Source organism: Ambystoma mexicanum, chromosome 3p, assembly GCF_040938575.1.
Source record: "Ambystoma mexicanum isolate Mex_15411 chromosome 3p, UKY_AmexF1_1, whole genome shotgun sequence".
NCBI lineage: Eukaryota > Metazoa > Chordata > Amphibia > Caudata > Ambystomatidae > Ambystoma > Ambystoma mexicanum.
In genome coordinates this window covers 329122271-329145044 of record NC_090925.1, presented here as the reverse complement: position 1 = coordinate 329145044, position 22774 = coordinate 329122271, and the positions used below count along the sequence as shown (strand labels likewise).

Genomic DNA, 22774 nt, shown 5'->3' with positions numbered 1-22774 from the left:
GGGCTGGCGGTTCCTCCATTGTCAGAGGGGCGGGGGGCTGGCACCATGGGAGGAGCGGGGTCGCCGGCATCCTCCTCTGTTTCTCGGATACCAGAGTATGAAGGGTCGAGAGAACATCCATTGAAAGATCTGTAGGCGGCAGCTGAGGCGTAGGAGTAGGTAGCTGGGGCGTAGGAGCAGGACCAGGACCATGGCCCTAGTCGTCCTGAGGCTCTCCATCGCCTTCCTCAACAGTCTCCTCGTCATCGCGACTCAGTCTCCCTTGTCGCCATTGCCCGCCTGGATCTGGAGGTAAGAGTTCATCCTCCTAGGCAGAGGGGATATCTGTGCACTGGAGGCCCTCAACGCCCCCCCACACCCACTTTCTTCACATCCAGAGAGGACGGTCTTGGGGAGAGGATCGCCATCCTCTTCTTCGGGGTCTTCTCCATGGGCTTCAACGATGCTTCCCTCCTAGGATGAAGGGACCCTTGCCATCGGAATTGACACCCTTGCTGTTGGAAGTGACACCCTGCGGGCCGCCTTCGAAAGGGACACCACCACCTTGATGGAAGGCGCCGACTTAGTCTGGTGCACCCGGGCCTTAACAGTCAGGCCGGGCCCCTTGTCCTGCTTGGCCTTCTCCTTAGAGGTCGGGGCGGACCTTTGATACGCTTTGGCCTTCTCCGCCGAGGCTAGGCCGGACGCCGTACCCAGTTTGGTCATCTCCTTGGTTGTCTTCGGGGCCACCTTTAGCTTACCCGGGTGATCCGACTTCCTCGTGGATGAAGATCTAGAGCGTTGACTGGAGATTGAAGCAGCTGGGGATGTCGAACGCGCCCCGTCCGCCGAGGAGCCCCACTGCAGCGGTGCTCCCGGCGGTAGCAGACTCGCGGTGCTCTGCCTTTTGTTGGACCCCTGCGGGAGGGGCGCCCTCAAAGGACTTAGAAGCCTGCTCCGCTTTCCCGGATCCGGGAGAAGCATGACCCTGAGAACCACCCGATGCAGAGGCCTTGGCCTGCAGCCACACTTCCAGCATTTTACGCCGATCCTTCGACAATCATTTCGAGCTATCACGGCAAAACACACAATCCTCCTCCTTATGCGTTGGGTACAGGCACTGGGAATGTTTGTCGTTCATATGAAGATTCCGCAAACGGCAGTCGGAGCAAAGCTTCAAAAGGGAAGGGGCATCCTTCGTCTGACATGATCCATGCGGTGTAGGCCTGAAGCATCTTCTGGAAGCTTCCACGAAATAAAGTTGACGAAATCCACCCTTGAGGGGCACTGAAGAATCAGAAAAAACAGGCACCACCTCGTTTTCCGGGGCCCCAGTTAATCAGAAGGAAAATCGATTGAGCATAGGCTCGACTGACCGAAAAATAGAATATAACTTTTCCAAAAAGCTTGAGGGCTAAGCACAAGGACTCCCAACACTTGAACGTGCTGTAAAAATCTGAAGATGGCTGCCAGATAGGTAGAGAGCAGTCATTGGCTGGGGGCAGTGTGACCCAGAGCTCAGCTATTGGTTGTTACAGTTCAGAAATTAAACTGAAACCGATTTTTCTTTTACCAAGGATTCGCAGCCTGACGATGGGGAATATTCATGAGCATGTGAATCCATGCCTGACCCCATGCTGGAGAAATGCCATTATAAAAAGAACAAAGGTTACAAATGTGGACTGGATGGGCTGTTCACCCATCCATTGAACCACTTGGGTTGACCCAGGCACACAGCACAATTAAAAGACAGCAATTTGGAAACGGAAAAGATCAAACTATGCTCCATGTCAGGAGGAAATGGAGCTTCCTGTACCTCTTGCTTCTCTCCATTCTGGTTCTCTTTTCCACAGAAAACACAGTTCTGCAGGTTTCCATCTGTGAATATCCCCGCAAAATATCACCATACAAGAATGGCACCGTTTTTTTTGCGGCAATATTAACCCATGGAACCTGCGAGGGACACCCCCGCAACCCCCATATTTTTTTAAAGGATGCGGTGGGTACACCTTCGCACAACCCCCCGCTCCCACTTATCCCATAAATTATCCCCATAAATAATGTCATCTATGCCCGACTTGTGATAATGGACTCTCGACAAGAAAGAAATGATGTGCTGGATGTATGTGGAGAATTGAGGGAGCGAAGGGACTTTATGCCTGGCTAATAGCTTGCAACTTGAAATGTGTACCTCCAATTTAGAAAGTGAGGTTTAGGGTAGATTAGAGAGTTGATTTGGAAAGGCTTTATTCAATTTAGAATGCCTTAGGATAAACTTTTTGAGACATCAAGGACAAGAGACATCAGGGAGAAACTCCAGATTAGCCCCCAACTGACAGCACTACAAACAAAACTCAAAGCATTCAAACAATATTCCAATATTAGAACTAACCGGCACTCCTCATTCACCAACATTCCACCCCTCATTCACCGTAGCCCATGCAGGTCAAGACCCAACATGGAACAAAGGGAAAGGAGCTTTAACATCAGAGAACCTTAATGGAGAGAACAGGCTTCATCAAAGAGGTGGGATGCAGCCTAAATGTATTCCTGCTGAATTTACTGAAGTCAAAAACCTTGCGAGAGGACCTCACCATCTATATGGCTTGTATCGATCTTGAAAAAGCCTTTGACACAGTTAATAGAGAGCATTTAGGTCTAAAAATGACAATAGCTGGATGTCCACCACAGCTCAAACGCTACTAAAGCCCTGTACACTGGCACTTCAATGCATATTCAATTCAATCAGCAAGGCCTCTTGTCAAAACCTATTAAAACTACAACCGGCCTGAAGCAAGGTTGCCCTCTCGCGGCATTTGTTTAATTTCTTCATTTCAGATATCTGGCACATTATGGACCATGCACCTTCCTGTTCTCCTAAAATAAACAGCCACATGATTGGTTCGATCTTTTATGACGATGATTTGATGATACTGGACAGAAAACCGGGGGGCAACAACAAATGTTGACAACTGTCCAGAAATATGTGGAACTAAATGGCTTGCATATAAATCCTAAAATTATCAGAAATTCTTATTCTTGAGAAAAGAAGCACTCGGAAAAGCAAAGACCTTATTTGGTTCCTGAACAATCATCGCTTGAAACCAGTACCCTCAAAATATTTAGGCATAGTAATCAGTGCAAAGGAAACTCCATGGCACGAGCATCTTCACAGAAAAGTCATCCAATTATCGGCCCAAGCCAAGCTGATAAGACACAAACCTGGGACATTTTCACTCATAGCGATCATTTGCTTCTATAACCAGAAAGATGTTGACATACGGCACAGAAGTATGCCTTGGTCTACATGCTAATGTATGGGATCAACTGGAAGGAAAATTCTGGCGCTCAGCATTACAGCTGCTGAATGCGGTCCCTGTAGCTGTTATTCACCACAAGATTAGCCTCCTTTTGCTGTATGCAAGAATCAAATGTAGCACACTTCAACTTTCTAACAAAATCTCCTCTTCCTGCCTTCCTAAAGTCTCCATTTTGACAACCAAACCTGGAAATTACACGGATTGGGCTTTACAGGCATGGTCTCAAACAGGTCTACAGATTCTAGCTGACCTTGGCACCCTGAAAGAGACCTTGTCAAACAACCCCGGCTATATTTAAAAAAAATAAAAAAAGACAGAAACTAAGATCTCTCTCCAAGATGCATACGGCAACAAAGATCTTGTCAGGCACTTATAACCGAACTCTACATCAGTTGCCGTCGAGATTTTGGCTGAATAACCTCCACTATAACACTATTCTCTATAGATCTGGTTTAAGTTGTCATCCAAAACGTAGACTGTGCGATGAGTCCCTCAAGCATTTGGTTTTGTTTTGCCCAAAACTGAGGTCTTTGTACTTTAGCAAACATCTAAAGGTTTTGTTTGGTCTCGATGCTGAAGCTTGGTGGGACGCTGTTTATGCAGGAGAAAGACCCAAGTGGTCGCTCGCATTAGTTAAATACGTGGTATTTGTTTTAGAAAAAGTTATACAAGATTGAATGTAATGAACAAGTTACTTACCTGTAACTGTTCTCCAGCATGGATTTACATGCTCATGAATATTCCCCAGTCAGGCTGGGAATCCTCGGTAAAAGAAAAATCAGTTTCAGTTTTGTTTCTGAACGGTCTTTCTCCCAACAACCAATCACTGGTCTCTGGGTCATACTGCCCCCAGCCAATGACTGCCCTCTACCCAGGCCCCTCCTCAGGAAGCCATCTTCAGATTTGGTAGCACATAAAGTGGCAGTAGGACCAAGAGAAGAGCCTCAGACGGGTAGGCAGTAGGGTTTGCATGTGAATGCATGCCAAACCCATGATGGAGAACAACAGTTACAGGTAAGTAACTTGTTCCTTCTCCAGCATGGGGTCTGGCATGGATTCACATGCTCATGAATACAAGAATACATAGCAACACACATGCACAACCACAAGAGGTGGCAAAGCTCAACATTAAGCATGTCAACAACTCAACATTAAGCATCTCTTACCTCCTCACCAGGCTCACCGTCATGCGAACAGGTTGCGTAGCACTGCTTGGTCGACTCTTCACTCCTCCCTGGAATCCCGGTCGACGCAGTAGAATCACGTGAAGGTGTGCATCGACCTCCACGTAGCAGCCCTGCAGATGTCCACAGGGGCACACCAGACAGGAACGCCGTAGTCGCAGCGATTCCTCTGGTCGGGCTCTCGGGCGACCAGGCAACGGTCGGTTTGCTAACCGGCGACAGTGCATGATGCAGCCGAAGAGCCACCTGGAAATGGAAGCCTTGGAGAGGGCCTTCCCTTGGTTCACAGGGCCAAAGTTCAAACAGTTGCGACATCTTCCGAAAACTCTTAGTGCAGTCCACGTAGAACTTCAGCGCTCTAGCCACATCCAGCGAGTGCAAAGTCCTTTCAGCCGGCGACGAAGGCGTCAGGAAGAAAACCGGCAACACCAAGGGCTCGTTGAGAAGGAAGTCTGATGGCACGTTGGGCATGAAGGAGGGGTGCGTCCTCAGCACAACCCTCGTTGTGTGGAAAATCAAATACGGCGCTTTACAGGAGAGGGCCTGAATCTCTCCCACTCATCGTGCAGAGGTGATGGCCACCAGGAACGCCGTCTTCCACTACAGGAATTTCAGAGGTGCCGAATGCAGAGGGTCGAACGGGGGGACCCATGAGCCTAGTCAGCACCACGTTGAGCTCCCACGCAGGGGCCGGAGCCTTCACCGGCGGGAACGAGTAGAAAAGTCCTTTCATGAACTCCTTCACCAGGCGATGCGACCATAGCAACAAACGCCCCGGAGTGCTGGTGTAGCGGGAGATAGCCGCCAGATGGATCTTGATAGAGGTGTGCGCCAGCCCCGCCTTGGCCAGCGACAGCAAGTACGGCAGCACTTGAGGGGCCGTAATCCGTAGAGGGTTCATCTTCTGTGAACCTCTCATTTATGTCCGTAGCACTTAAGAGTCGAAGAAGCCCTGGCCTTGGCAAGCACCTCCTTGCAGTCCACCAGGATCTCGTATCCTCCAAACTTTAGTGCTGCAGGAGCCAGGCCTGCAGGTTCAGCGACGACGGGTCGTGGTGCAGGATCGCGCCTCCTTCCCTGGTGAGAAGATCTGCATCCGCCGGAAGCTTGACTGGAGGGGACGCTGACAAGTCCAGAAGGTCCGGGTACCATATCTGCCTTCGGGCACGCCAGTGCCCGAGGATCATCCTGCACCGGGACTGTGTTGACTGATGAGTCGGACGAGCAATGGCAGCAGTGGTAACGCATAGAGAAACAGGCCATCCCAGGGGAATGAGAACGCACCCCCCCCCACTCCACCGGCTGGGGAAACCTGCTGGCGAACCTCCTGCACTTGGTGTTCATCGCCATCGCAAACAGATCGATCTGGGAATTGCCCCATCGTCGAAACAGTAGGTCCACTTGATCCTGCCAAAGTTCCCACTCATGGCAAGAGCGCAGCTCCCTGCTGAGTGAGTCGGCGACAGCGATTTTCACTCCTGCCAGATGAAAGGGTACCAGGAACATCTGAGCGACGGCCTACTGCCATAGTTGCTGCGCTTCCTTGGAGAGCAGGGGATCTGGTGCCCCCCTGCTTCCGAATGTAGAGCATTGTTGTGGTACTGTCGGTGAAGACCCGTACCACCTTGCCCTTGAGGGACGGAAGGAAAGACTTGATGGCCCAAAACAATGCCCGGAGCTCCAGGATATTGATGTGCAACAACTTCTCCGGGAGCCAGAGGCCTCTTGCGTGGAGATTTCCAGGCATGCGTTGTCAACGTCTCCTGATGCGCCAAGGTCTGGAAGTCTGTGCCCACCGCTAGATGCGCGTGGACCCCCCACCACAGAAGAGCCCGATGGAAAGTCTTGTTGAGGGTGATCCTGTCCTGAAGCTTCCCTCTGCCTGCATCCAGCAGGCGTCGAGAAACTCTTGCAGCGGCCGCATCCGCAGTCTGCACAGCCAAACGAGGTAGATACAGGATGACATCATGCCGAGCAGGGACATGTTGGACCTCACCCTGGCAACCGTCATGGCCAACAGCCGTTGTACCTTGCCCAGAATGGCCTTTATCCTGTCCTCCGACGGTGCAGCTAGTCGTGCCACTGTGTTAAGTCTGTATCCCAGGAACTGGGCGTCCTGCGATGGCGCCAAGCAGGACTTCCCATAGTTTATCGAAAACCCCAGTTCCATGAGCAGGCAGACGGTCCGCGCTGTGTGTTCGACGGCAAGTTCCCTTGATTTCGCTCGGATGAGCCAATCGTCCCGATAGGGGGTAGACGTGGATTCCCTGCAGGCGCAGTCGCGCCGCCACCAGTGCCAGTCACTTGGTGAAGACCCTTGGGGCCGACTTCAAACTGAATGAGAGGGCCTTGAACTGGTAGTGCCGTCCTTGGACCACGAAGCGCAGAAACTTTCTATGCGCCTTGTGAATGGGGATGTGGAAGTAGGCATCCTCCAGGTCCAGCAACGACAGGAAGTCCCCTTCTTCCAGCTGTCCCAACACGTGCTGAAGGGTGACCATCCGGAACTTCTGGGATTTTATGTATTTGTTGAGGCGGCAGAGATCTAGGATGGACTGCCAGCCACCGGTCTTCTTTCGAACGAGAAAGTACAGCGAGTATATGCGAGTCCCGGAGCCTCTTCGGGACGAGCTCCATCACGCCCTTCCTTAGCATTGCTCGTACCTCCAGAAGTAGTTGAGGAATGTGGTTTTCCATCCTGGCCACGGGTGGAAAACGGGGACACTTCTTTAGGAACTCCAGAGTGTGCCCGTGGGCCAGGGCATCCAGCACCCAACGGTCGGTGGAGATAGATTTGCACGCGCCGACGAAGTTCACCAGCCGGCCTCCCACCGGGATGTCACAGCCGGTTCAGTCCTGTTTCGCCAAGGCCTTACAGGCCTTGGACCCCTTGACGACACCGATATAGCTGGCCTTGTTGCGGCCTCTAAGCTTCCTGCGATGAAGAATGGGCTGCCAGACGGTATGATTAAGAGCTGCCGTCGAATCCTTTGGAGGCACCTGACTTGCCCCCGGAGAGCCGAAAAGGACGGCCGCTGCTGATGGAGCGTGCCCAAGGCACGGGCCGGCTCGGTGTCTGCCTTGATGGCCTACAGTGACTAGTCTACTGCATTGCCGAACAAGTTGTTCCTGTCGAAGGGCATGTCCAGTACCCTCATCTGAACGTCCGATGGAAGTCGGTGGCCCTGAGCCAGCCCCACCAGTGAAGGTAACGCTGTTGCCCATCTGCCGGAAACCGGTGTCGGTGATGTCCATGGCCACCATAATGGCGTGGTCCGACGCCCCCTCGCCTTCTTGCAGGATTTCAAGGGCCTCTGCTCTCTTGTCTGGGAGGAACTCCAGGAGGGGGGCGATTTTAAAGCACAGCTCCCCATCGTAGCGGGCCACGATAGCGAGAGTGTTGGCCGCCTTAATGATCGTTGCCGCTGAAGAAATGACCCCGACGTTTCATGGTCTCCAGCTTCTTCCCCTCGCCGTCCAGCAGACAAGTGGAGGTCGACGCCGTCGTCCCAGTGGACTTCTTGGCAGCCACGGAGACCAGAGCCCGGAGACGGCTGAGCTCTGAGGCACATTGGTGCCGAGTCTGGGACCCCGTAATTCTTCTCGTACCAGTCGTCCTGCTCCTCAGGGCATAACTGGAAAAGCTATTTTGGCAGACGAGGATTGTTATGAGAAAAGGCGCCAGACAGTAAATATGTGTGCTGGGGCTGCAGATTGGGGCAAGAGTGTGGGCAACCTGCCAAAAGGTACATAAAGTGGAGCAAGGGGTGGTTTGCCCGATATCCGCGCATAAAACACAATTAGAACTGCAGTTAGCGTAAATTTTAATTGAAGTCTTGGACATCCTGACTCGTGTTTCGAGCTAAGACGCTCGTCATCAGAAGCTGATAATTCAGTACATGGTTAAATAAGAATTCAAAAATTCAAATCAAACAAAATTGAACATAACATTTAACACAATGGGTTAACATTGGTTTAACAATCAACCTCAATACCAAACGAAGGGCACATGTGTGGCAAGATCCACAAAATAATAAATCATGTAACGAACAGAAATAACAAACAAGCATATACATGCAAGAAGTGAATATAAACAGATCATCAAAGTTCATAATTTTTAAAAAGGATATAGTGTGGTGCATCCACAATTGCCAAAATCGTAGCAGATTATATGAATTAGGAAAGAAGACAAAAATAACCAATGGCATATAGGCCAAGAAGATATTTAACCAAATAGCATAAAGTGTTGTCTCTCCAACTCAGTGGTCATACCAAAACAGCCATTACAGAAGTAATAAATTACCTTGCATTCCTTATAGGGTAGGTCAACCTGATTAAGAATACAGTTTGAAAATGAGTGTTATTAGATAAGGTATATGTAAAAGAAAAATCTAGTATTGGAGAATTCTAATTGAAATGAATGCTTACTAATATGATCATTCAAATCCAGAACCACTAATTGTTGGGAGCTCCACTGTGACAGACAGACAGGACAGATAGATAGATAGATGGATCTTTCATTGCGTTGAGATGCCTGCGATCCAGGTGAATTACACAGACAATTGGCGGGGGCAGAGGGAGAGAAAGAAGAACTAATTAGAAACCCAGACTTGATTGGAATTAATTGGTCACACGTGTAGTCCCTCAGACTGAATGTGGAGTCCAGGGGCTTACGCGAAAGACCCCAACTCACTGGCGTCTCCGCTTGTGTGAATTGGAGCTGGAGCTCCGCGTTTCAAGCACTGCCGTAAATCGACACAGCAGCGTTCGTGCTGGAGCTAGAGCGTTCGGGGAGCTCTGCATGTGACTTTAGGTATCTGTCACAGGTTTCCCCCTTTCTCACCCGTTTTCGTTGCCTGATGACTTCTTTAGGAGGAGTCTTCTTTCGTATGGGTCGGGTCTTATACAAGCCCGTTCGGCCGTCCTCGGCTTCCAGTGTTCGTTCAGCTTTGATGTCCAGGATCAAGGGGAAACTCCAGGAAACTCAGAGAAAGGGATAACAAGCACGCACAGGCGGTACAAGGATTCCGGGAAGGCTGGATAAGAAGAAGGAAAGGTAGATTGGAAGAAGGGTTTCCTGGAACCAGGAAACGACAGAATAGTACAAGGAAGAGTAAGGAGCACACGTCCGGTCACAGCTAGCAGCAGCGTTGAGACGCGCAGGGGTGTGGCCTCTTTATAGAGCACGCTGTGTAGAACGCGAAGACTGGTGAGCGGCGTTCTGGGCTTGCAACCATGTTGGTAGTATTATGGAGTGTAGACCCCGACGTGTCAGGGACCAGGAGGCCCAGAAAGGGCGAGTTTGATGGTTCATGACAGCATCCGCCATGTTGCAAATGCTTTACATGTGCGTACCGCACTCGTATCAATGCAATTTAACACTAAGTAACAAAAGAGAGCAGAATTTGGCTGAGAGTTGATTAACTAATGCGTTCTACAACTGGAGGCATTTTAAACCTCAATTAACCCTTTAAGTGCCATGGGTATTTCTCCCCAGTGCCAGGGCCTTTTTTGGTGATTTCGGTATGTGGCCATTCAATGGCTTGTAACTTTTTTGTTACATGAGATATGTCGGCAAATTTGGCTCCTTTTTTTCCCCCACATGTAGGCGGTCGTAACGCCACCCAGGAATCCTAGGTTGCTGTAGGGGGTGGGGGGGGCGGGGGGGGGGGGGGGCGGGGGGGGGGTGAGAGAAAATCAGCAAAAAGTGCGAACATTTTGGGTTTTTTCAAAAAATGCCAATAAAATTATGTACAAAGAAGCCTGTGGTATTTTCCTTGTAAGAGCTACGAACAAATGGTTTGCTATGCTGAGTTCCCCAATTTCCTGGCTTTCAGGAACCGGTTGAGTGGAAATGGAAATGCATTATTTTGATGTGGTTATCAACCGTTTTGAGGGAGGGAGGCGATTTTGGCCATTTTTGCCAATTGGACATGCATGGACGGAATGGAAGAAAAGGGTAGAAAAGCCCGAATTGGAGGACAGAAAGGCATATATTTCTGAAAAGTAGACAAAATTCAAAGTTTAGGAAGGGGTGATTTGCGTAGGTCAGGCAACAACTAGGTAGGGGAAACTGCCATAGATTGGGGGAAAAGCAGGAAAAAGACCGAAAAAAAAAGGTATGTGTTGGACATGGTTAGCTCGCTACGGTAATGGCTTCTATGAATTTTGAGAAAAGCAGTGCTCTGCTACATTTCCTTCCCCCCCCCCCCCCCCCCCCCCCGACTCTTGCAGTTAGGAGAGCACACATGTTTTGTAGTGTTTTACAAAACAAGCAATACCACAAGGCAAACACTGAGCCATGGTACAGAGGAGTTTTACGCTAACGGCCTGAACAGACGCACTTAGCATGTGTAAATCGGGAAAACCAATGTGTTGAGGAACGGCACGCATACATTTTTTGAAAGAGCACAGGCAGACCTTTACAAGGGTAGGTGACTTGTGCAGGTTACAAAAGTGTATGGTGCCTAAAGCAGCGACTAAATGTAGGTCACATTTGGGAAATGAAAGGGTTGTGTGACAAAGGCCACCAGCAAATGGGTCATAACGTTATGAAAACCACACAATCACAACACATGACCTACCGTCCTGCGTTCCCACAGGGGTCCCGATGAAAACGGTACCTCACATGTGTGGGTGCACCTGTAAGGCCACAGGGGAAAGCCCAAAACAAATGTTTTGGGGCAGCTTGGATAGCCCTGGAGAGTGAATGCCCCCCTGTTTGTTCAGGTGATACATTGCTGTAGTGCTGTCGGTTAGAATCAGCACGGTCTTCCCTTGCAGTTGCCCCTGAAAGGCTTTCAATGCTTTGAACACCACTAGTAGCTCCAGTGAGTTTATATGGTTGGACGCTACTTGAGGGGACCACACTTCGTGTGGTGTCTGCTGAAGCAGGTGAGCCCTCCCCCCCCTCCCACCCTGTGAGACATGAGTCTGTTGTGAGAGTGGCTTCCACTGCAGGGCTGGTGAAGGTCTTCCCCTTCAAGAGGTTTTCTCTTGACCACCACTGCAGAGATAGAACGAGGGCTGGCGAGACAACTAAAAGATCTTCCCATTGTCCGCTGGCCTGACACCACTGGCTGTTGAGTCACTCTTGCATGGGACGCATGCGCAGCCGAGAGCATGTTCTGAACCCTCTCGCTGGAGGGGGAAGACAAGGCTGTCTTCCGTCCGAATTAGCGCTCCCAGAAATTGTTTCTTGACTGGGGACTAAACTGTATTTCTTTTCGTTGATTGAAAAACCCAGGCTGAAGGAGATCTACTGTTTTTTGGGTGTTCTAAAAACAAGCGTTGAACGAGTCCCCCGTAATGAGCCAGTCATCGAGGTAAGGGTAAACTGGGACTGATAGTCTGCGCAGGTGTGCTGCTGCCACTGCCAGGACTTTGGTAAACACCCTTGGCGCTGAGGCGACGCCGAAGGGGAGTACCTTGAATTAGTAGTGTTTGTCCTGGATCATGAACCTTAGGTATAATCTGTGCGCTGGCAACATTGAAATATGAAAGTATGCATCTTTCATGTCCAATGTTGCCATGAAGTCCCCCTGTTTCAGCAATGGGATCCCCTCCTGCAGTGTTACCATGCAAAACATCTGGGGTTTTATAAACTTGTTCACTGGGCGCAGATCTAGAACAGGACGCATGGTGAGATATTTTTGGGTACAAGGAAGTACACTGAATAAATACCCTCGTTTACCTGAAGAATAGGGACGGCTTCTATGGCGCCCTTTCCCAGCAGTGCTTCCACCTCTTGAATCAGGATCTCCAGATGGTCCGGAGAAAGGCGCCATGAGTGTGGCGGTCTGAACTGTGGAGGTCGGGCGAATTCCACGCAATAACCGTGGGCGACCGTCTTTAAGACCCACTGGTCGGAAGTTATCCCCTCCCATGCCTTGAGGAAAGATGTTCATCACACCCACACCGGGGAGACATGGGAGGGGACCTGGACTTGGTGGTCATTTCTGACCAGAGGCTGTAGCTCCTCTGGGATTGGGGCCTCTGCCTCTACCTTTGCTGCGCTTCTGACCCCCTTGACGGGTAGTAAGTAGGGCTTCCAGATGCTTGATTTGTGTTGAAGTTACCCGTGCCGTAGTTCTGACCAGCACGGGCTTGTCCTCGAAAGGACCACCGAGAATTACCCCTCTGGGAGGAGGGTTTCTGTGTAATCTGGTGCAAAGACCTTATAGTCTTGTGCTCCTTCTTTGCCGTCTACAACGCTTCATCCACTGCTTTCCCGAAGAGGTTAGTCTCCTCAATGGGTTTATTAATGAGGGAGGCCAGAGTTCCAGGTCTGAAGCCCGATGTACGCAGCCATGCAGGTCTTTTCAGAAGGGTACCTTGTGGAAGAGACCTGCCTGCTGTTTCTGCAGTGTCCAGGGTGTTCACCACATTCGTGTTAACCAGTCTTCCCTCCGAAACAATGGCGAGAAGCTTTGATCTGACGAGTTCAGGAACCTCCTGGAGGCCTTCTTGGAGTAAGTTCCATTGGGCATCTGCATAGCTTGCTAATAAAGTAGTATTAGCAACCGGAATGGTGTATGCAGCTGCTGATGCGACACGTTTGCCCAGGGCATATAAACTTTTAGACTTCTTGTCCGGTGGTGATTCTCCCGTGGCAAGGGGTACCCCTGCCCTCTTTCGGGTGGTAGTCACTACCAGTGAATCTGGGATGGTGTGCGCTTTGATATACAGAGGGTCGGTAGGAGAAGGCCGACATTTTTTTCGACTTTCGGGTTCACTGCCCGTGTCTGAGCAGGTGTGACCAATGAGGGAGCTACCCGTCTCTTAACAGAGTTAAGGAGGGGGATGGATTGACTCGCCAGAGGTTTTTCCTTAATATCCTCCATGAAATTCTGCTGAGGTACCACCTCTTGAGTGGCAATTTTGAAGTATTCTGCCGCTTTTTTCAACATGGAGTTAAAAGCAATTTGGTCATCCACAGGGGAGCCGGGGTGGACGGAGGAGAGTCTAGGCACAAAATATCAGAGTCCTGATCTTGCTGTGTCCAAGGGTCTTGACCTTCCTGCTGGGTTTCCACCCAGTTGGCCGTCGTATCCTGTTGATCTTCCTCCTAGTTTGAGAAAAGAAGCTGCTTCTTCATTATAGATATCTCTGTAAGTATCCATATGAATCACGTCTTGTTGGAAAACATGAAACTGATCTACTTGAATAAGGGGTTAGGGTCTACCCAAGCCCTTTTCTGGGGCTGATGATCAGAAGAACTGATAATCCGCTCCAGCCGATCCATACAACCCTCAAATCTTTCTGTAGTCCATTTAGAGGACCCAAACGGGCCTACGCGAGGAGAAGCGAAGTTCTCCACACTGTGGCGTCGACGGGAACCTCTAAGGGTGTCGGAGAGAGGCTCTTGACTATCTACGTAAGCCTCATCGGAATCGGGAACCCAATCCGCCGAAATCTTTTCCGCGGATTGGCCCATAACCTTAGGCGGAACCAGAGTAAGGCCTACCGCCGCTGCGATTCTTCCGATGCTATTTTGGATAGTCACCGAATCGTCGTGAGACAAAGACTCCGATGATTTGTCAGCAGTAGAAATACCGTCCGCGCCACCAGGAGGCTTAGCGGTCGGGTTTCCGGGTAGAGGCCTAGCCATAGTTTACGGGCCTACTGAGGCCTTAGAAATAGTCGAAGCGTCGGGTTCCCGACTTTCGTGTGTAGATTTTGGAGTAGCGCCCTTGGTTTGTTTTGATTGCCCAGTCGCAATACGCTGCTGCAGATGCGGGGAAGGCTTTAGAGCGATCCGAGGGAACCGGCAAAGACTTCGGCGGCCCCGTTGGCGCTTTCACCTTTTTCTACGAAGGCTTTCGAAATTGGCGTAGGGGTTGTGTGCTTAGTGCGATGCACTTGTACGCCCCTGTCGCAAAACCAGAGTCGATCCTGAAAGGGTCGGGGACGGGCGTGGCAGACCTAGAAGTGTCCGCCACAAGGTCTATAACATCCGCGTTGGACGTTTGGTCATCCGAAATACCCCGTCACTTTCGGCTGGTGTGGCGGTGGGTGAGCGGGGGGGGGGGGGGTTCCACGCGTTACATACCGTACGCGGCCCACCGCTTTACACGGCGCTAGGAGTTTGCATGCCGCACACAGCTTCTTTTCGTGCTCTAGGGTAAGACAAGCGTTACACAACCGGTGTTCGTCCTTCCAGGCATATCTGACCCTACAATTAGGGCAGAATCTAAAAGGAGTCCTTTCTATAGCAAAAGGGAAGGATGACCAGACCGAAAGGGAAAAGGAGGAAAGACATACTAAACAATATGCCACCCTGACCCCACTCTCCCTACTGTATAGGTCGGCCAGAGGGCCCGACCACGTGTACAATCCGGCCGCCGGATCTTAGGCGCCGAAATCCACAGCCGTAGACGATTCCCCCGTAGTCTTCGTCGAAGATGTTATTGGCGAAGTGACTTAACAGAGAATAAACAGACAATTTGGTAAAGATAAACAATGTCTCTAGTAAGAGCTCCGCTATAGGGCGACCAGTTATCTGGGCGGAAAAAAACAATCTGAGGGACCTCGGGGCGTGAGGGATTTTGGGTACTACACACGTCACGATAGGGATAGTGTTACAGACACGCCTATGCCGACATCCCCTTTCGATCCACGAAAGACAAGATGCAATACTCCGCGGTTACCACTGGATGTCGGACCATATGCACAGCATGTGATTCTAAGCAGATTAAGCATCAGAATTGAGTGTTACTTTTATATTGCTCCCTTCTGAAGGCTTATTCTGACTGATCAAAACATGAATAATTGTTTATTCAAGAAACCTTGTGTGCAAGTGTGTATTTGAATACTTGTCACTGTGAATCTCTAACTCCCCTACAGCTCACATTGACCCCTCTTGAGATTAGCCTAGCTGCTCAACACGCTACCAAACTGTAGTACAAGCTTATACCAAAGGTCAGGTTTCCTACTACCTGTAGTGAGTAGTTGTAGTGCACCCTAAGGGTACTGCATACAATATTTGCCTAACATGTACTATGGTAAAAGTTTATCAAAACTATAAACCAACAAAAAAAAAATAATAATGGAGAGAGAACCTCCTTGTGGACAGGAAAGCAAGTCAGAGGGAGGCAGACTTCAAAATACTTCAGACAGTGCTTCTGGGAAGAATGTGCTACTTCATGCAGGCTACCCTTTATTATTGAATATTCCATGATGTCAAGCTGGGAATAACCAGCTCTGTGCCAAGGCAATTTTAAGAGCATAGTCAAAGATATGAAACCACCATTTTGTGTAATAGGTTAAGTTCGTCAGAATGAGCTGTGAACCAGCATGTGTCTGCACACAGGAGACTTGAAAGAAAAAGACAAACACTGATAAACTAGTAAACAGGGAATATGTTGCACCAGAGTGCGTATTCTCTATGCCATACTTTTTGAATTCCATGCAAAAGGAAGGAATTTGCCTAAAGTGGCAACCAACATGTTCAACCGACCTTGTATGTTCTCGTAACTCTCTACTGTCACATCTCCCAGGCGCACCTTCCTCAGTTCCTGTCGAATTGCTTTGACCTGAAATAGTAAGAGTGAATTGAATTCCAAACCTCTGAGCACCCAATCCAATGTTTAGCAGGGGCAGACACAGCAATACCAAAAAAAATGATGAGACTAATAGGCAAAAGTTTAAGGTGAAAAGTTGACAGGAGAGGGGTGCTGGGTTAGATGAAGGGCAAGCAGGGTGTTGGTTCAACCCATAAAAACAGGGCTTGTTCTATCCCTACCCCAGGAGATGCTAACCATAACTGGGGTGCCTGCCCATTCCATCAACCACAAAACACACAAACACCCCATAATGCAGTTCCACCCACACTGCAACTTCACCCCCACATCTACCAGCCCTCACCGTACCAGAATGTGCTTTCTGTACCTGCATTCCGTGAGAGAGCACACAGATTCTACTCCGGTTTATTGGTCCCCACTCATCCGGCCAATTCTGTTGCATCTCCAGGACCTTCTCTGTGACCTGCATGATTTCCGCAGTATTCATCCAAGACATCCGGCTGCCATCCCGTTCGCAGACACCATGGGTGTGACAGAACATAAGCGGGTGATAGCGTGGGTGTGGTGGGATTGCCCCACAGGCCTCAATCACATTGCCATCGCCAATGTAGAAGTGCTTAGAGACAAACTGAATGATGGCTGGGGTGCAGCGATAGTTCTGGTGGAAGATTATGCGGCTTTTACGAGCCACCTCATGCCGCTCCTGCTGGTAATAGTGGAAAAGGCGATTCAGCAGGGTGTACTCCGCCAGCTGTCCATCACCCAGACAGAACAATTTGGGTGTCACCTGCATATGGTCTCCAGCCAGGACAATGAGAGTCTGGTGGTCGGCGTGGGCCAGTGGGATGAGGGCTTCACACTCCAGCATCTGCGCAGCCTCATCAATCAGGATATGGCTAAAGAAGCCCCGAGGAACCCTCAGATGCCGGGAGTTGGCTGTGGTAGTAATGACAACACGATATTTTCTCAGCACAGATATTCGGGGGTTCATAAAGCTCTCCTGGTCTTCAGAAAGATGGCAATACGTCAATGTAATCGCATCAGTCGAGCGTATAGAATGCTTGATATATTTCACCCTCAGTGGCACGGCTTCAGGATGCCCTTGGATCACATAGGGATGGAAGTGTTCCCGGACATAAAGATCTGCGGCACTGTAGAGAATAAGAAATACGGGGTGAGCACAGCATTACCACCGAATAGGGGTGCAAAGGGAAAACTAATGCATAGTGGTGCCTTAGTAAACATTAAGCATTGTAGGCAGATGGCATGCTCTGGTTCCAAGGGACCTTCTAGAAAGCAGTTATGAGGAGGGGGTTTGTTGCAATACAACTAGAACAATTGTCGACCTTACATCAAAAAGTAACAGCATCCCTTTTATCGAATAGATCTTGGGTCGAGTTGATAGTCCTAGTTATATCTCCCACTTTGAGGGTAATCCCCTGGTTTGGGATTACCTGAAACTAAAAGTTAACTCCGTGAAGACCTTGGAAATTATGGGGACTTGGGCTAAAACACCTCGGGTTCTTCACATATGTCGTTTGTGAAGAGCCAATCAAGTTGAATCAGCCAAGCATTTGTCAGGTTGCCAGTCATCAGAACTGAGGCTGGCTACTCTTAGATCAACCAGTCTGGTGTGCACTATGTCAGGGGAGGCTCTCTGGTCATGAGCGGAAACAAACCTTGTTTTTGCTTTGTCACCCCGGGTGGGACGGGTATACCCAGATGTGTGTCCCATGCCTGCTGGGCCTAGAGACCCAAGCTACTCCTCACTGATGAGGCCAAACAAGGCCGAAACATGTTTGGGGATGCTTGTGGTCTCGTGCAGAATGGATGGGACGTAGCAATTCAGGCTGGACTGCCCCTTTTGGGGTGGGACCTAGCCTGATTTGCATATGGTCTTTCTCCTTCTGTAATGGCTTGGCAGGCGGAGAACAGTGGTCTGGAGGGTTGCCCAGAGCAACGCCAGAGGTTTGGATTAATTCTAAACCTTCCAGCCATCACCTCTTTGTTTTTGCTTTGTCACCCAGAGCGGAAACACAGCTTACATCACATTTTTTGGAGGAAGGTTGCATCCATTTTAGCTGAATTGCAGGAAACTTTTGTTAAGTTAGTTTGATTAACACTGTAAATAATAAGTTAAAAAATAAAATGAGTAAGGAAGGACATACGTGGGGCCACGCAAGATCAGGGTTGGTTGGGACGCGACTGGTTAGGAAAGGTGATGGTGCACAGCTAGGGGGAGGAAACTAAACTGAAGCGATTTGGAGACAGCACATTAAAAACACTAAATACTTTACCCTCTTAGTGAAACTTCCACTACATAAACAAACAACTTCTCTACAAAACACACTGGTGCTAAACAAACTTCCCAACAGCTCTCTATTTTATCTATGCATAATATGAAAGCCAAACTTTCTGTGCAAGTCATGGGCAATCTTCCCCAAAAGAGCACCCATCCACACCTCTATTCAGTCGTCTACCTCATCTTTTCAACTGATAATTGAAGACAATCTTCGAGGCATCACACGGTTGTCAAAGTCCCAGTTGCCTTCAGCTCTACCATTGATCTCATACAAGACAATGATTCTGCTAGGTTGATGTGATTGCAGACAAGAAGCCTACAACGGAACATCAGAATGTAGCATCATGACAACCACGTTCAGTGTGGGCACCCCGACTAGAGTACACCCAATCATCGTGTTATTCAACAGTGAATGCAAAGCACCTAAATACTCTTCCCAATTATACATGTTCTCCATATTTGTTTCTTAATGAGCGCTAGCATGCCAGTTATGGACAAAATGTGGTATGGAGTGTCGAGCTTCTCTTTATCACATAGCCATGTTTCTTTGGTAGAAGAAACTCCAACTTCCAGAAAGCAAAGTAGATTTATTTTTTTAACCCACTATGGGTCCCTTAAAAAGGAAAATGTTCAACCGGATTTCTAAATTCTGGCCCGGTGGACAGATGTTTAGAAGGCCATCTTAGTTATTGTGAACGGGGAAGCACTGGGAGCTGTAGCCAAACCACTCAATGTAGCATGAACAGTGGTGAAGGCCAAGTCTCAGGCGTCCACAAAGAGAGCAATGAAGAATTACATTTAACCATATAGTTATCAAAAATGTATTTATGGCCAAGAACACTACGAAAATGAATAAGAACAGGTAAATATCACACTAATAGTAAAATACATCACAGAAACTAGAACCAAGTTAAAGTGGCTACCTGTCAAGCAGAGAATTTCACTCAAAACACTCATCCTTACGCACAAATGCCTGGCTAATAAGGCCCCTATCTACCTCGGCAGTCGACTGTCGTGCCACTCGACCTCCCGACCACTACGAACTGCCCAGTCCCACTGTCTAGCGATCCCTAGATTTATACTGCAAAAAGCAGGGGGTTTAAGCTTCCCTGTCCTAGCCTCCAAGCTATGGAACTCCCTCCCTGCTACCATCAGAGCTAAAGACTCATTTAACACTTTTAAAGCCAATACTAGATCTTGGCTTTTTGAGCAGCTTTAAGCCCTGCTCAGCGCCTGTCTTACACACTCTGACCTACTGACCTCTGTTATTACCTAGCAGCACCGGCATCACTGTATTATATGTAGATAGATTCCTTTAGTCACCTACTGTCTTTGTGTAAATTATGTAATGTTATGTCTATATGACAATGCATTACTTACCGTAAAAGCATTTCTGATGGTTGTATCTGCTTAGATTCACATGCTGTGCATAGGTCCGACATCCAGTGGTCACTGTGGAGTATTGCATTTTGTTTTTCGTAGTCGAAAAAGGGGACGTCGACAAGGCGTGTCTGTAACACTATCCCTATAGTGACGTGCGTTGTACCCACAATCCCTCACGCGTCGAGGTCCCTCTGTTTGTATTTTTCTGCCCTGAGGGAGCCTTCTAGACGTGAATGAGTACAGAAAAGAGAGAAATATAGAAAAGGATGCCTATGTTCCTTCCATCCGAGCGGGGAGGAAGGGTGGGCGCATGTGAATCTAAGCAGATACCGTAAAAGCATTTCTGATGGTTGTAAGTAATGCATTGTCTTCTGATGTTTGTTAATCTGCTTAGAATCACATGCTGTGCATAGACTAGCGAGCAGTACCCGGAGTTGGTGGTGGGTTATGAGAAGGAACAGTAGAGAAAAGAGGTCTTAATACTGACTGTCCCACCTGGGAGTCAGATCTAGAGTGTGCATCTAGACAGTAATGTTTTGTAAAGGTGTGCACAGAACTCCAGGTAGCCGCTTTGCAGATGGACTCAAGGGGAACATTTGCAATGAACGCTATGGAAGCCCCAGTGCCTCGAGTGTAATGTGCTCTTGGCTTGAAGGGTAGTTCTCTCTTAGCAAGAGAGAAACAGAGAGTGATGCATTGAACAATCCATCTAGATATAGTGGACTTTGAAACTGCATCTCCTTCTCTTCCTGCTGCCACAGAGACAAAGAACTGATTAGTCTTTCTCAGTGGTCTGGTTCTTTCCAGGTAGAACATGACAGCTCTGCGTACATCTAGTGTATGCAGACTTTTTTCTCCCAAGCTGGAAGGGTTTTGAAAGAACGTTGGTAGTTCTATTGACTGGTTTACATGAAATTTCAAAATGAATTTTGGTGCAAACCTTGGGTGTGTGCGTAGAACCACCTTATCCTTGTGAACTGTTACGAAGGGGTCTAGTACAGAAAGAGCCTGTAGTTCACTTACTCTCCTAATGGAGGTGATAGCTATTAGGAAAGCAGTCTTAAGAGTGAGGTCTTTAAGAGTTGCCTTGTGCATGGGTTCGAAAGGAGGGCCCATGAGTCTACAACATTTAAGTCCCATCCGGGAGCTGGGTTAGCTATCGGAGGGTGTATTCTATTTACCCCTCCATGAAGGCCTTGATAACTGGTATCTTCCACCACGACACTTTAAGTTGGGAAGTGGTGTATGCAGAAAGTGCCGCTAGGTGGACTTTAATGGAATTGAAGACTAGACCTGAATCCAGTAAATGGGTCAAGTACAGAACAATGTTAGTGGGAGAGCAGTCACCCGGGTTGATGCTCTTACCTCTACACCAGATGACAAATCCTTTCCACTTGCTAGAATAGCAGTGGCGAGTATTAGGTTTTCTGGCTTCCCTGAGGATGTCCATACATCTCTGCGGGAGTTGTAAATGTCCAAATTCTATGATCTCAGGAGCCAGGCTGCTAAGTTCATGGTCTGAGGGCATGGATGCAGTGTCCTGCCCTTGTCCTGTGACAGCATGTTGTACAGGTAGGGAAGTTTCACTGGGGAGATAGGGACATCTCCATCAAGTGAGCGAACCATGGCTGCCGGGCCCACATTGGGGCCACTAGTATCATGGTAACCTGCTCCTGGTGCATCTTGTGCGCCACTTTGTTGAGAAGGGGAGTCGGGGGAAAGGCGTAAACAAATTTCCCTGACCATTGAATCGACAGACCGTTCCCCTTGGACTGGTTCTGGGGGTACCTGGAGGCGTAACTTTGGCATTGTGAGTTCTCCAGAGTTGCGAACAGGTCTATTTCCGGAAACCCCCATTGCGTGAAGACGTCTAAGACGATGTCTTCGTGCAATTGCCCTTCGTACTCTTCGGGCAGGGGGAAGTCTCTGCTGAGTTTGTCTGCTAGCAGATTGAGTTCCCCTGGTACATGTTGTGATAGTAGGAACATGTTGTGTTTGAGAGCCCACTTCCATATATTCTGGGACAGCTTGGACAGTCCTGGAGAGTGAGTGCCCCCTTGCTTGTTGAGGTAGTACATGGCTGTGGTGCTGTCTGTGAGGACCATCACTGTCTTTCCTTGTAGGTGTTCCTGTAAGGCTTTCAGTGCTTTGAACATCGCTAGTAGTTCCAGCAGGTTTATAGGCTTGGATGCTAAGCTCGGAGTCCACGCTCCGTGAGCAGTCTGATGGGATAGGTGAGCCCCCCATCCTGTAAGGGATGCGTCTGTGGTTAGAGTGGCTTCCACTGTGGGTGTGGCAAAAGTTTTCCCTAATAACAGGTTTTCTTTTGTCCACCACCGTAGCGAGAGAACCAAGGCCTGCGAGACCACTACTAGATCGTCCCATTGTCCGCTGGCCTGACACCACTGGCTGTAGAGCCACTCTTGCATTGGGCGCAGGCGCGCGTGAGGTACCAAATAAATACATGACGCCATCATCCCTAGCAAGCGCACTGCTTTGCGTACCGTCACCTCTCAACCTGCCACATAATGGGGGATCTGAAACAGCATGTTTTGGACCCTCTCGTTGGAGGGGAAGACGAGGCCGTCCTTTGTTCGAATTAGAGCCCCTAGGAATTGTTTGATTTGGCTGGGGTCTAAGCTGGACTTCTTTTCGTTGATGGAGAAGCCCAGTTGGGACAAAAGGTCTACGGTCTTTTGGGTATTGGAGAAGCATGTTTCGTAAGAATTAGGGCTGTACCGAATAGCATATTTAGTATTCGGCCGGATACCGAATAGTTTGTCAACTATTCGGCCGGAGCCGAATAGTTTGTTTTTTTTTAGGCCCCCCCTATGCAATACAATCTCGGGCCACCGGCTTTGGCCCGGTGGCCCGACAAACAACATTATTGCGGTGAGGCCGCGGGGGTTCCCTGAGGCCCCGCGGCCTCACCGTGGTGAGGGGGATGGGGGCCGGAGGCCGCCGGGGTCGGCAAAGTGCCCCGGCGGCCTCATGAGTCTGGGGGGGCCGCTCCTGTAGGAGCGGCCCCCCAATGCAAAATAAACGTCGGGCCACCGGCTTTGCACCGGTGGCCCGACAAACAAA

The 22774-nt window shown here is 49.3% G+C and overlaps 1 protein-coding gene across 2 annotated transcripts in view; it reads right to left on the bottom strand.

Moving 5' to 3' along the window:
• LOC138580391 (3'-5' exoribonuclease HELZ2-like) overlaps positions 1–22774 on the bottom strand; it is a 724800-nt gene that overhangs the window by 519087 nt on the left and 182939 nt on the right. For both annotated transcript variants that reach the window (XR_011304244.1, XM_069650904.1), the window contains exons 7-8: positions 16373–17156; positions 15942–16017 (exon numbers count right to left, since the gene is read on the bottom strand). Coding sequence is in view for 1 of the 2 variants with exons in the window: in XM_069650904.1 (XP_069507005.1) it covers positions 15942–16017; positions 16373–17156 (860 nt within the window). In the remaining variant the exon portion in view is untranslated. The remainder of the gene's footprint in view (positions 1–15941; positions 16018–16372; positions 17157–22774) is intronic.